Genomic DNA, 14,494 nt, shown 5'->3' on the forward strand with positions numbered 1-14,494 from the left:
TCACAGAACAACACCTGTCCTCCATCATCACAGAACAACACCTGGTCCTCCTCATCACAGAACAACACCTGGTCCTCCCATTCTCATCACAGAACAACACCTGGTCCTCCATCACAGAACAACACCTGGTCCTCCTCCATCACAGAACAACACCTGGTCCTCCTCATCACAGAACAACACCTGGTCCTCCATCCATCACAGAACAACACCTGGTCCTCCATCACAGAACAACACCTGGTCCTCCATCACAGAACAACACCTGGTCCTCCATCACAGAACAACACCTGGCCCTCCTCCATCACAGAACAACACCTGGTCCTCCTCCATCACAGAACAACACCTGGTCCTCCTCCATCACAGAACAACACCTGGTCCTCCTCCATCACAGAACAACACCTGGTCCTCCACCATCACAGAACAACACCTGGTCCTCCATCACAGAACAACACCTGGTCCTCCATCACAGAACAACACCTGGTCCTCCATCACAGAACAACACCTGCCTCCTCCCCCCCCCTCCATCACAGAACAACACCTGGTCCTCCTCCATCACAGAACAACACCTGGTCCTCCTCATCACAGAACAACACCTGGTCCTCCATCACAGAACAACACCTGGTCCTCCATCACAGAACAACACCTGGTCCTCCTCCATCACAGAACAACACCTGGTCCTCCATCATCACAGAACAACACCTGGTCCTCCATCATCACAGAACAACACCTGGTCCTCCATCACAGAACAACACCTGGTCCTCCTCCATCACAGAACAACACCTGTCCTCCTCCATCACAGAACAACACCTGGTCCTCCATCACAGAACAACACCTGTCCTCCATCACAGAACAACACCTGGTCCTCCATCACAGAACAACACCTGGTCCTCCTCCATCACAGAACAACACCTGGACCTCCATCATCACAGAACAACACCTGGTCCTCCATCACAGAACAACACCTGGTCCTCCATCACAGAACAACACCTGGTCCTCCATCACAGAACAACACCTGGCCCTCCTCCATCACAGAACAACACCTGGTCCTCCATCATCACAGAACAACACCTGGTCCTCCTCCATCACAGAACAACACCTGGTCCTCCTCCATCACAGAACAACACCTGGTCATCCTCCATCACAGAACAACACCTGGTCCTCCTCCATCACAGAACAACACCTGGTCCTCCACCATCACAGAACAACACCTGGTCATCCTCCATCACAGAACAACACCTGGTCCACCATCACAGAACAACACCTGGTCCTCCTCCATCACAGAACAACACCTGGACCTCTACCATCCCAGACTTTTTTGTGGAATTTCCCTTTGGGCTATCACACAGAGGTCACCTGTTGCTGGTTGTCTTAGTCCTCTGTCACTGTAATGGAGTGCTATAGATGGCTTCATTTATTTATTTATTTGTTGGTTGGTTGGTTGATTGGTTTTTCTGCATAGCCCTAGCCGTCCCAGAACTCTTCTGTAGACCATGCTAGCTTCAAACTCAGAGATCCACCTGCCTCTGCCAACCGAGTTAAATGCATGCGTCACCATGCCCGGCTAAGATTGCATAATTTTTAAAGAAGAATACTTACAAGCTGGGCACAGGGGTGCAGGTGTATCAATCTATCTATCACTTGGGAGGCTGAGGCAGGAGGATGGTTGGTAGCTCTAGGCCACAAAGTGAGAGCCTGTCTCAAAACATAAACCTAACAGGCTCTGAAGAGATGGCTCAGGGGCAAAAGCACTTGATGTGCAAGTGTGGAGACCTGAGATTGAATCCCCAGCACCCGTGTGAAAAGCTGGGCGTGGCTCCACTCTCCCAGTGTGCTTCAGCGTTAGGCAGACTGAGCACATGGGGACACGCTTCAGCCACACACCTGAGACTTGCTTTTTACATTTTTGTTGTTGTTGTTGTTGTTGAGCCGGAGAGATGGCTTAGCAGTTAAGAGCACTGGCTGCTTTTGCAGAGGACCTGGGTTCAATTCCTAGCACCCACATGGCGACTCAACCTTCTTTCTGTAACTCAAGTTTCAGGGGATCTAATGCCCTCTCCTGGCTTCCATAGGCACCAGGCACACACAGGGTGCACAGTACAAGCAAAATACCCAACCCCCACGCACACACAATAGTAACAAGCCCTTAAATTTAAAAAAAATGTTTATGATTACATTTATGTCTGTGTGTGCACACGTGTGCATGTATGGAGATCAGAGGACAGTTTGCAAGGTTTGGTTCTCTCCTTCCACCATACGCGTCCCAGGGATCACATTTATGCTATCAGACTTGACAGCAAGCGTCCTAACCACTGAGCCACCTCTCCTGCCCTGTGCCTTCTTCTTACCTGAGCCTCCGAATGAGTGGCTCAAGGCTGGCTCTGGGGACAAGAATGCTGTATACACAGGGGTTCTGGGGCCAGGGTGGAGGCTCTGGAGATGCCAGGCCGGGGTCTCAATGCTGCCTTTGCTCCCCGCAGGCTTTCGGGAACGCCAAGACCGCCCACAACAACAACTCGAGCCGCTTCGGGAAGTTCATCCAAGTCAACTACCTGGAGAGCGGCATCGTGCGGGGGTGAGTTGCTCTGTCTGTGTGCTCCTCAAGCTAAGGCTGGAACCCAGGGCCCCCTGTGAGCTTAGCCAGTGCTCTGCCCCTGGAGTGCACCCCATCTGCGAATGTGCCGTTGAGGGTTTCAGGTCTGTGCAGTGAGGATCTTCTCTGGCCCTTGAGTCAGAACCAGCCAGGCTGGAGAGCCTGCTTGCTGGCCTTCATAAGGTGTCGGGGTATCACAGGCACCCCAGCACCAGCCAGATGTAAGGCCCTTATCCAGAAACAGACAGTGCTGAGCAGCAACATGATGGAATGGTCCAGGGAAGTACCAAAGGGCACGCAGTGGCTGGGCAGAGGTGGGGGGAGAGATTTATGGGTCAAGGCATAGATGTGTGGGTGGCTGGATTTATGCATATATTTTGTGTACAGGCAAATGACAGCTGGGATACGTGAGTGGGCCAGTGGGTGCGTAAACAGACAGACTGTGGGCAGTGGTTACGGGGAGGGCTGAGGAGCAGCTCACGGACAGGTAGGTATACGGCTGTGAGGCACGGGGAGGTGGCGTTGCGGCGGGGCTGCAGCCGGGTCACTTACAGGCGTGTGCCGCATGGCAGCAGATGCACCGTGAAGCTCTGCAGCACAGAGGGTTGCCACGGACCAGAATATGGCTGTCAAGGCTGTGGACAGTTGTCCACTGATAGTTCACACTGGGTGTGGAAGGGGGAGTCTGAGCCTCTGGCGTCCTCCCCTCCCACACGGGCAGGCCCTGCTGGGGTGCAGGTTGAGAGGCCCTTGGTGAAGGTCGGGTCGACTCTGGACCCTTGTGTCTGCACAGCCTCTGCTTGGCCTCAGCCCCACCGTACCCGCTTGGGGTCCAGCTGCCACACAGTCTCACATCTGGATCGTGGGCTAAGTAAATCTCTCCAGTTAGAGTCTAATGACTTTCGTGGGCTCTCGGGGCCTTCCTTATTAGGGTAAATCTGGGCTGCTGGAAGCCAATACCGCAGTACAGTGGCAGTTGACCTGGTAACCAGGGTGGCTGCTGAGTAGCTAACAGGAGGGTAGCATATACAGGAGGAGTCAGGACCCTGGAGGGGCAGTGAGGGTGGCATGGGTTTCATCCAGCTGTTAAAATGCCATGGAACGTCAGACTTACAAATCATTTACTCTGGAATTTTCCGTTTCTTATTTTCTAACCTTGAATAACTAAAAACCACTAAAACAGGACATGAAAACAGATAAGTAAGTACTTGGTTAGGTCACATGCACAGGTCTGTCAGGTACGCTGACTGGCCTCGTACACTAGCCAAGCTGCCCCTTACCTAGTGGGTGCAGCTTGCCCTTCCCTGCCTTGGGCTCCCAGCAAGTTCAGGCTAGGTCAGCTTTTCTTTTGGGGGCTCTGAAGTGCTCAGCAAGCTGACCTGCTGCTAGCCCTCACCCCACACCCCTGCCCTGCTGCTGACCCTCACCCCACACCCCTGCCCTGCTGCTGACCCTCACCCCACACCCCTGCCCTACTGCTGACCCTCACCCCACACCCCTGCCCTGCTGCTGACCCTCACCCCACACCCCTGCCCTGTTCAAGTGCAAGTCTTGGATTTAAGAAAGGAATTCCGTGTTGGCCCGGGTCCTCGTTCTGGCCTAGCCTTCTGGCCTAGGGGCTGCCACAGCCTCATGCCACATAGGCTACCACCCAGGGCTGCCTTTCCCTGTTGTGTCTGGTCATGTCTCTGTCACTGTTTATTCACAAAACCAAGGGTCAGGGCTGGTGTGAGCCCAAGTTCCCCATTCCTGAGGCTTCAGTTTCCTGTGAGTGCAGATCAGCTCAGAGGGAGCCTCTGCTCTCACAGAAACTCCTTGCTGGCCTCAGACCTTTAAAACCGAAAGTGAGGGCTGGGTGTGGTGGCTCACGCCTTTAATCCCAGCACTCAAGAGGCAGAGGCAGGCTGATCTCTGAGTTTGAGGACAGCCAGGGCTATACAGAGAATCCCTGCCTTGAAAACAAACAAACAAACAAACAAACAAAAACAAAAACAAACCCTAAATCAGGGACTAGCCCCTCTTGCAGAGGACCCAAGTTAAATTCTCAGTACCCAAATGGGGCTCACAACTTACTGTAACTCCAGTCCCAGGGGATCTGATGCCCTCTTTTAGCCTCCATGGGCACTGCACCACACACACACACACACACACACACACACACACACACACACACACACACAGAGGCAAAACACTGATACACATAAAAATTAAATTCAGTGCCAAAAGGGAATACATTTCAGGGTCAAGTAAAAACCTGGCACAAGGGAATCTCCAAGGAATCCCCAAGGATGACCCCAGCTAGAATTCTAGTCATCTCCTGTGACCAGATTGGTACCTAGCCAAATTGTCATTGGAAAGGCTTCTTCCAGCAACTGATGGAAACAGATGCAGACCCACAGCCAAACATTAGGTGGAATTCAGGGAATCCTGCAGAAGAGGGGGAGAAATGATTGTGTGTGTGTGTGTGTGTGTGTGTGTGTGTGTGTGTGTGTGTGTCCCACAAAGGCCAGAAGAGGGTGTTGGATCTCCGGAAACTGGACTTCACAGACAGTGTGAGCTGCCTTGTGGTGCCGGGAATGGAGCCAGGTCCCTCTGGAGGGGCAGAGCTGAGCTCTCTCTCTCTCCAGCCCCTTCTCCAGGCAGCGTCTTAGCCCTGCACTCTTGAGTCTCCTGCAGGCCTACAGACTTAACGGCACTGTTCTACAGAGGGCAGTCTCCATGAGTTCAAGGCTAGCCTGATCTACATAGTAAGTTCCAGGGCAGCCAGGACCACACGGTGAAACCCTGTCTCATAACAACAGAAAATAAATAAAATTAAAAGGCAGGCTCAGATGGAAAGGTCCACAAACCCTCACAGGTTGGGCCCTGCCAGTCCCAGTGGATGTGGGGGGAGCTGGCCAGTCTCTTTCCTTCCTGTAGGGTCTTGTAGGGGCCTCAGTTCCTGTCTGTCATTGGGACCTAGAGCACCTTCTCTGTGTGTGGGAGGGTTGCCTGAGATACTGCCTGGAATGCCACAGGTCCCCTGGAAATGTGTACTGCCATTCCTATAGCCCAAGCATCCAGAATCCAAAACTTAAATCCAAGATGTTCCAGGTTCTGGAGTCAGCAAGCACGGTGGCTGGAAGATGCCACACCTCTGTTTCCAGGGATATGCCCACATAAAACTAAAAACACTGGATAAAGGACCTGGGGAGAAGACGGCTAAGGGGCTAAAATACTGTGTGGTGTGAGCACTAGAGTTGGAATTCCCAGAACCGTCATGAGAGCCGGGTGGGCGCGTGTGGCAGCCACCTGTCATCCTGGCACTCAGGAAGCAGAGAGGAGGGGTTCCCGGAGCAAGCCCGCCAGCTAGACTGGCCAAATGGATGAGCTCACTGCTCAGCGAGACCCTGCGAGACTCAGGTTGTGCGCTGTGTGTCGAGGGTCTGTCTGTGATACACAGACCTGTGTGTGTAGACTGGACTTTGTCCCCACAACGTCTTATGACATACATGCAGATACTGCAGTCCTTGGCTCAGTAGTGAAGAGCACCAGCTGCTCCTGCAGCATGCCTGAGATTATTGGTTCTTAGCACCCACGTGGCAGGGCACAAACGTACATATAGTATTCAAAATAAAAATGAAATATTAAAATAAATACTTGGCCTGGGCAGTGGTGGCTCACACCTTTAATCCCAGCACTCAGGAGGCAGAGGCAGGAGGATCTCTGTGAGTTTGAGACCAGCCTGGTCTACAGAGTGAGTTCCAGGACAGCCAGGGCTACACAGAGAAACCCTGTCTCAAAAAAACCCAATAAATAAATAAATGGACTAATGAATGAATGAATGAATGAATGAACGAATGAATAAATGAATGCTGGGGGGAATCCGACATCATTGTGGTCCCTGGTGTTTGGAGATGAAGGGGATTTGAGCTTGGGCTTCAAGGGTGCTGCAGTTTCCTGTTGCTCCAGCACCTCACGGGTGACCCAAACTGATCTGGGAGGAAACAGTAGCTCCAGAAAGCCAGATTGTGTGGATACAGCCAGGGACCTGTGGGGGTCAGAGGTCGGAGGCCCCTGCTCTCCAGCAGCGGTGACGGTGGGGGCAGCCAGAGGCATGCTTCAGTGGGTAAAAGCACTGGCCATGCAAGCCTGACAACCAGAGTGCGATACCCAGGAAGCCACGTGAGAAGCCGGGTGTGGTGCATAGCTGTCATCCCCACTCCTGACAAGAGAGATGGGGTGCAGAGACCGCAGAATCACCAGGAGCTGGGAGCCGGACGGCCCGGAGTGCGCAGCCGCACCCGCAGGAGAGACTCAGCTAACTGTAGTCGTCACCTGACGCCCAGAGTCCATCTGAGAAGAAAGCCTTGATTGACAGCCTGGACCGGACTGGCCCGGGGGACTGTCCGTGGGGCTTGTCTTGATCTCCCTAGGTTGCTTTCGATCAGAGAGTTTTTGTCACAGTGGTCTAGGACAGGTACTCTGCCTCAGCAAGGTGGGAGACAAGGGATTCCCAGACGTTGTCCTTTGACACACATCGTCTTGCATGCTCTCACTAAACAGACACAACTTATAGATGGGGGCGGAGCTCAGCCATAGAGTGCTTGTCTAGCACGTGCGAGGAATGCCTTGTGCTTTCATGTGTTATGAGCATAATAGCTAGATAGTAGGATGGATAACCCGATAAAGAAATAGGAAGAGACTTAAATATAAAACAGGCTGTGTCAGGCAGTGGTGGCGCACGTCTTTAATCCCAGCACTCGGGAGGCAGAGGCAGAAGGAACTCTTAGTTCAAGGCCAGCATGTGCCCAAGTTGTACCTTAAAAATTAGCTGTCTGTTGTCTGCCTGTCAGTAAGCAGTCAAGCCATGAGGTCGTCTCTGAGCTTATACTGAAGTTCTGAGTCAGTGTGCGCACAAGCAGATGCCTGAAGCCCCTCCAGCCGCGTTCTGCTGTTGAGGACACGTTTCCTTCTCTTCACCTGCCCGGGTCCTGTCAGGTTTCCTTGTACCATGCTCAGCTCTCTCTCTCCAGGAACACATCGGTCAGCCACTTCCTGATTCTTGGTTTGAAGTCAGAACACAGGTGATCTTCAGGGCATCTGCAGCACACAGCACCATAGTGCCTCATGCTAGGCCAGAGCAGAGATATGGTTAGGGGTGTGGCTCTCTTGGTAGAGAGACTACCTAGCAAACACGAAGCCCTGGGTTCCCCCATCAGCACTGCAGAGACCCTGTGTGTGGTGCACGTTAGCCCAGCTCGCAGAAGGGATGATTGAGGAGAGCAGCAGTTCAAGGCCAACCTCAACTACACAGTAAGGTCTGTCTCAAACACCAGAAGAGGAAGTGGGCCTTAGCTCAGTAGAGAGGATGTGTAGTGGCCCAGGCTTCCGCCCAATACTCTGTAACCCAGGCTGTGGTGGTGTGGGCCTTTCAGTCATCCCAACACTCAGGAGATTCAAGGAGGAGATCAGGAGTTGATAGGCGTCCCCTGTACACAGCAAGTTAGAGGCCAGCCTAGGCTGTATGAGAACCTGAGTGAAATGAAAGAAAAAAAGAACCACCGTATAATATCTAAGTGAAGATCTTGGCTTAGACATAGATAATGGCCCTAGAGTCTCCAGTGAGGGGCTGGGGGCGTGGCTCAGGGGTGGAGCCCTTGCCTAGAATCCCCAGTGAGGGGCTGGGGGCGTGGTCAGGGTGGAGCCCCGCCTAGAATCCCCAGTGAGGGGCTGGGGGCGTGGTCAGGGTGGAGCCCCTGCCTAGAATCCCCCAGTGAGGGGCTGGGGGCGTGGTCAGGGTGGAGCCCCGCCTAGAACCCCCAGTGAGGGGCTGGGGGCGTGGTCAGGGTGGAGCCCCCCCTAGAATCCCCAGTGAGGGGCTGGGGGCGTGGTCAGGGTGGGGCCCCGCCTAGGATCCTCCAGTGAGGGGCTGGGGGCGTGGCTCAGGGGTGGAGCCCTTGCCTAGAATCCCCAGTGAGGGACTGGGGGCGTGGTCAGGGTGGAGCCCCTGCCTAGAATCCCCAGTGAGGGGCTGGGGGCGTGGTCAGGGTGGAGCCCCGCCTAGAATCCCCAGTGAGGGGCTGGGGGCGTGGTCAGGGTGGAGCCCCTGCCTGGAATCCCCCAGTGAGGGGCTGGGGGCGTGGTTTAGTGATGTGGTGCCTGCTTGAAATGTATGGTTCTTGGTTCCATCTTCAACTCTAGCCAGAGCAAAAAATCTCTAAGAAGAAATATCAATACTAAAATGTAATCTTATTTCTCCCTTTTTTCTTTCATAACAGAGCTGTTGTGGAGAAATACCTGCTTGAAAAGTCTCGCCTGGTATCCCGGGAGAAGGATGAGCGGTGGGGCATGTTTTTGTTTTTTGTTTTTTGTTTTTTTTGGCTTGTTTATGTATATGGGTGTTTTGCCTGTGTGTTTGTAAGTGTACTGCCTGTGTGCCTGGAGCCCAGGGAGATCAGAAGAGGGTGCCAGTACCCCTGGAACTGAAGTTCCAGGGGCTTGTTAGCCAGTGTGTAGATGCTGGGAACTTCTGGGGGTCCTCTGGAAGAGCAGCCATCTCTTCAGCCCCCAGGGGGTGGGATTTGTGAACACAGTCCTGCTCAAGCTTTGGCTCTCACAGAGGTGAAGCAAGTGTTGTGTTGCCCAAGGGCCCCTTGAGGGAAGCCAGGCTTGGAGTCTAAGCTCTGTGCTCTCCACTCCACATACCTGCTGCCATGGCCTCCAGCCCTGTGCCCCTTACTGCCCTCACTGAGAGTTGCATGTCCACGCTGTTCAGAGTCAGCCTGAAATGTGTTTCAGTAACACCTCAGAGCTGGCGCAGCCGCACATCCGTGAGCCAGCATAGACACTGAGGCAGGAGGATCTCAGGTTCCAGGCCAGGCGGGGCTGCAGGGTGCGAGCATCTTAGAATAACTGTGTTTAACAAGCAGGTGAGACCCATGTCCCTGCGCCTGTGCCTCTCACTCACTTGAGGAAGTCCCTCTTTTCCTAACAGTACTTACAATTTTTAGTTATTTTTTAAGTCGGGTCTCTCTATGTAGCCTTGGCTGTCTTGGAACTCTCTTTATAGACCAGACTGGCCTCAAATTCACAGAGATTCGCCTGCCTCTGCCTCCTAAGTGCTGGGGTTAAAGGCGTGCGCCACCGCATCGGCCAAGACTCTTTTTTTTTTTTTTTTTTTTTTTTTTTTCTTTTTGGGTTTTTCGAGGCAGGGTTTCTCTGTGTAGCTTTGCGCCTTTCCTGGGACTCACTTGGTAGTCCAGGCTGGCCTCGAACTCATAGAGATCCGCCTACCTCTGCCTCCCGAGTGCTGGGATTAAAGGCGTGCGCCACCACCGCCCGGCCGAGACTCTTTTTTGAACTTTGTTTGTTTATTTCAGTGTGTGTGTGTGTGTGTGTGTGTGTGTGTGTGTGTGTGTGTAAACATGTACACGTGTGGTCAGAGGACACCTGGAGATTCAGTCCCCTCTCTACCACGTGTGTTCCGGGGATTGAACTCAGGTCCCTTGGCTTTAGCAGCAGGCGCCTTGACCAGCTGAGCCGTCTCACCCACCCTTTCCTGCGCTGTTGGCCTGGCCAGGCACTGACGCCCCTTGCTGGTCACCCACAGGAATTACCACGTGTTTTATTATCTGCTGCTGGGTGTCAGCGAGGAAGAGCGCCAGGAATTCCGGCTGAAGCAGCCTCAAGACTATTTCTACCTCAACCAGGTAAATAGCCGCAGCCATGGCGCCACCTCTGCCCCCAAGGCTGTCTGCCATAGGGAGGTCAGAGGCTGCCAGCCTGGCCCTGCTGGGCCCGCAGCCCAGCCCTGAGCACACACACAAAAGCTGCCATTCATCCCGGCCCTGGCCTTCTTTCTCCCCAGCCTGGATCGCCCTGCTCACTGCCCTCCAGGCCGGAAGTGCTTGAGTGCCCACGCCTTTGTTTTGTTTATTCCCTTTTTTTCAGCATAACTTGAATATTGAAGATGGAGAAGACCTCAAACATGACTTTGAAAGACTCCAGCAGGCCATGGAGATGGTGGGCTTCCTACCCGCTACCAAGAAGCAGTAAGTGGGCTGCTGGGCCACTAGGCAATGACCAGTTCCTCTTGAGGTCTGACCTGCAGCCCATAGAGGATAGGCAGTATTCCACAGAGCACAGGAGAGGGCTGCAGCCCTGAGCTGGGAGGCAGCGGTCCAAACCAGCTGAAGCTGGGCATGATGGTGCACACCTGCCATCTCCACACTGGAGAGACTAAGAAATGAGGGTTGCTTGTTCGAAGTCAGCCTTTGCTGCACAGTGAGACCTTATCTGAAAGAAATAAAAAAAGGCAAAGCAGCAACCATACAGGCAGGAAGATGTTTGAAAGTTCAAGGCCATAACAAGACCCTGTCTATTAGCAAAAACATTAAAGTAAGTTTGTGTGGTGGTGTATTAATTATCTGCACCCTCAGTGCTTGGGAAGACGTCAGGTGAGGCTAGCCTGTGCTACATAGTTTGGACTCATCTCAAATGATCAGGGCTGGAGCTGGAACACAGTCGGTATCACGTGTGAACATAGGTTCTGTCTGTAGCACCACCCGAGCCAAGCGTGATGTCTAACAGGCAGCAGCATTTGGGAGTGGGGTCGGGGTGCAAAGTGGAGAGCACCCTGGGCCCGGCTGCATGAGACACTGCTGCAGAAACAAGCAGGTGACGCAGGCCGCAGTAACCTCTCTTGTGTCCCAGGATCTTCTCTGTCCTCTCAGCCATCCTGTACCTGGGCAACGTCACCTACAAAAAGAGAGCCACAGGCCGGGACGAAGGCCTGGAGGTTGGGCCCCCCGAGGTGTTGGACACCCTGTCTGAGCTCCTGAAGGTACCTCCCTTCTTCACCATCCTTCCTTGTACGTGCTTCCTGGTCCCTGACACGGTAGGGCAGCCTCTCATTGCCTGCTTCCTCTGTCATCTCTGAGATGTCCCCTCCTTGCTCCTGTCTGTGTGTCTGGCTGTCCAAACCGGTAGGAGGCACTGGTGGTTAAGGTGTTCTACTCTCGCGGATAGAGCTCAGTTCTCACATCTGCCTGTGGCCACAGCCGCCATGGTCTCCTTCACTCTCAGGCACGTATCTACACACACAGTTCAGTGTAAACGAGTGAAGCCATGGTTTCCTGGGCTGATGCTGTCGTCTGTGTGCACAAAGCCCGGTCCCACACCAGCCACACACGAACCTGATGTGCTGGCACGTGCTTGTCATTTCAGCACTCGAGAGGTAAAGAAAGGCACAGAGATAATCGGTTCAGGGCCAGCTGGGCTACGTGAAACCCTGTCTGCAAAAAACACGAATTGGGAGCTGAAGATGCTCACAGGAGCACTGGCTGCTCTTCCAGAGGACATGGATTTGAGTCCCAGCACCACAGGACAGCTCATGACTGTCTGTGACTCCAGTCCCAGGAGATCGGACAGCCTCTCCTGGTGGCCTCAGGCGTCAGGCATGCACGTGGTGCACAGACAGGTTTTAGACAAAACACCCATTTTTTGGATGATGTTGTTTTCGAGACAGGGTTTTTCTTTGCAGCTTCAGCTGTCCTGGAACTTGCTCTGTAGACCAGGCTGGTCACAAACATAAATTGTTTTTTAACAATTAAATTTAAAACATATAGGTGTGACAGCACAGGCCTGTCATCCTGGCCACTCTCAGGCTAAGACAGGAGTCTTCAAGACCTGCCTGAGCACCTCAGTGAGACCCTCCAGCTCAAAAAAAAGGCATGATGGGGGTTGGGGGTGTTGCCCATGCCGCCCACTTCCCTCTCACACATGGGATCCCCTCTCACACATGGGATTCCCTCTCACACATGGGATCCCCTCTCACACATGGGATTCCCTCTCACACATGGGATCCCTGGCTCCGCTCACTGTACCAAGCACACACAAACCCACATGTGCAGACACAGCTAGGTAGGTGATGATGTGAAGTGGGAGGTCTCCTCTGCTGGCTCTCACCTGGGGAGACCTCTGCTCCTCAGCCTGGGAGCAGTCCTGGCACCTAGTGGCTGGGCACGGGGATGGCGCCTGTGGCCTTCAGTGAGGAGCTTGAGTGTCCTGGGTTTGTTTCTTTTTCTTTTGACACTGCTGGGCACGGAACTGTGGGGCCGAGAGCTGGCTGGATGAATCTTACATCTTGTCCTGATGAGCTGACCTCCAGCTTACCTTCCTGCTTTGTTTTTTAGATAAGAGTCTCACTCTGGCTGGCCTAGAACTTAGGATCCACCTGCCTCAGCCTCCTGAGACCAGGGATTAAAGGCATGCGCCACCACACCTGGCCTTGTGTTTCTTTGCTTTCAAGTTTTATATTACTTTTTAGTTTTTATTTTATTACCAGTTTATTTTTGAGACAGGATCTCACTATATAGCTCTGGCAAGGCCTGGAACTCCCTCTGTAGACCGGGTTGGCCTTGAGCTCACAGAGATCCACCTGCCTCTGCTCCCCAGTTCTGGACTTAAGAGTAAGCTAGCACACTTGAGGGAGGGGTTGTTTGATTTTGTTCCGTAAGGTTTTTTTTATTTTATGCGTGTACATGTAGGTATGTGCTTATGCATGCAGTGCCTGTGGAGGCCAGAAGAGGGCGCCATGTGTAGGGAGGCCCTTCCCAGCCCAGCCTCTGTGTTCCATCCTGCTCTCCCCTAGCTCTCCAGGCTGGCCTCCATGATGCAGAAGCCCTGACAAGTGCCTCACCTCCCTGCCTTCCTTTCCCCACCCTGGAAATAGGTGAAGCGGGAGACCCTGGTGGAGGTCCTGACCAAGAGAAAAACAGTGACAGTCAACGACAAGCTTATCCTGCCTTACAGCCTGAGTGAGGTGAGTGTGTGCCCTGCCCTGCAGCCAGGGGACCTCAGCTGTGGCCAGACCAGCTTCCTGTGGCTCTGTTTCTCATGAGATCCGTTTCAGACATGCAGCTGCTGCTGAGCCACAAAGCACAGAGCCCCATGTGGAGAATCCCTTCCTCTGCACACATGCTGGAGAACTTGACATATGAGTTGGGTACAGTATGAGGTTACCAGTAACACCTCTCAGAACAGACTAGAAAAAACAATGACCCGCTGCCAGCCTCGCATGCCTCGTGGCTCAAAATGGAGATGTTTCCTGTGGCTCACCTTTTCACTTGAAGGGAGTCTTTCCAGACTCGTGCCAACTGCCAGCATCTGCTCTTCTTATTTTCTTATTGGCTAGAGACAATTTTAGTCCATATCCCAGGTGGGCCTTAAATTTGGAACACTCCAACTGCCTCTGGGATGACGGTGCATGCATTGCCGTATCATCCCAGATCATTAGGTGGAATTGCTCTTCCTGAACACAGGCACTGCAGTCCAGGGCACTGGTTGATGACTGACAAGCAGGTAGCATAGAACACCAGGATCTACTGGATAAGCAGATGAGGCCTGACCCAGATGAGGTACAGCCATCTCAGGATGTATCAAGACTGATCACAAGTGCTCAGAGGTTTTTTTTTTTTAAAAAAGTATTAAGTTGTTAATTTCTAGAATTCTCCAACCACGGGTGGCCCCAGATAACTGAAAGCGTAGATAAGTGAGAAGTACTGCATGGCTCAGAGCCAGAACTGGAGCCTGAGACATTCCCCTCTATAGTTCAGATGCTCAGTGGCCATGCAAGGCCAGCATGATTGGGGACAAATCTGGCCACCCCCCAGTTGGTTTTGTAAATAAAGTTTTATTGACATAGCCATGCTCATCTATTTGTATCCTGATCAGTGCTGCTTCTGGCTGCAATTGCAGTGCTCAGTAGCTGCAGTAAGGTGCCCCCCCACCAGCCCCCAAAACTGAAAATATCAACCCCTTCCTTGTTCTGTAAAGAGGTGACTGGGCTCTGCTTGAGGTGGCCTTTCTGTGACCCTCAACCCATAGGTCTCTGTGCTATCCTCTCGGTTTGCTGGTGTGCTCTTC

General features: G+C 53.0%; 1 protein-coding gene across 16 annotated transcripts in view; it reads left to right on the plus strand.

Annotated features, from left to right (window-relative positions):
* The window catches only part of Myo9b (myosin IXB), a 93,521-nt gene that overhangs the window by 42,919 nt on the left and 36,108 nt on the right, over positions 1-14,494 (plus strand). For all 16 annotated transcript variants that reach the window (XM_037211809.1, XM_037211813.1, XM_037211810.1 and 13 more), the window contains exons 3-8: positions 2,475-2,569; positions 8,848-8,910; positions 10,179-10,278; positions 10,520-10,620; positions 11,282-11,411; positions 13,302-13,391. In XM_037211809.1, the coding sequence (XP_037067704.1) occupies positions 2,475-2,569; positions 8,848-8,910; positions 10,179-10,278; positions 10,520-10,620; positions 11,282-11,411; positions 13,302-13,391 (579 nt within the window). The remainder of the gene's footprint in view (positions 1-2,474; positions 2,570-8,847; positions 8,911-10,178; positions 10,279-10,519; positions 10,621-11,281; positions 11,412-13,301; positions 13,392-14,494) is intronic.

The sequence above is a fragment of the Peromyscus leucopus genome, chromosome 17 (assembly GCF_004664715.2).
Source record: "Peromyscus leucopus breed LL Stock chromosome 17, UCI_PerLeu_2.1, whole genome shotgun sequence".
NCBI lineage: Eukaryota > Metazoa > Chordata > Mammalia > Rodentia > Cricetidae > Peromyscus > Peromyscus leucopus.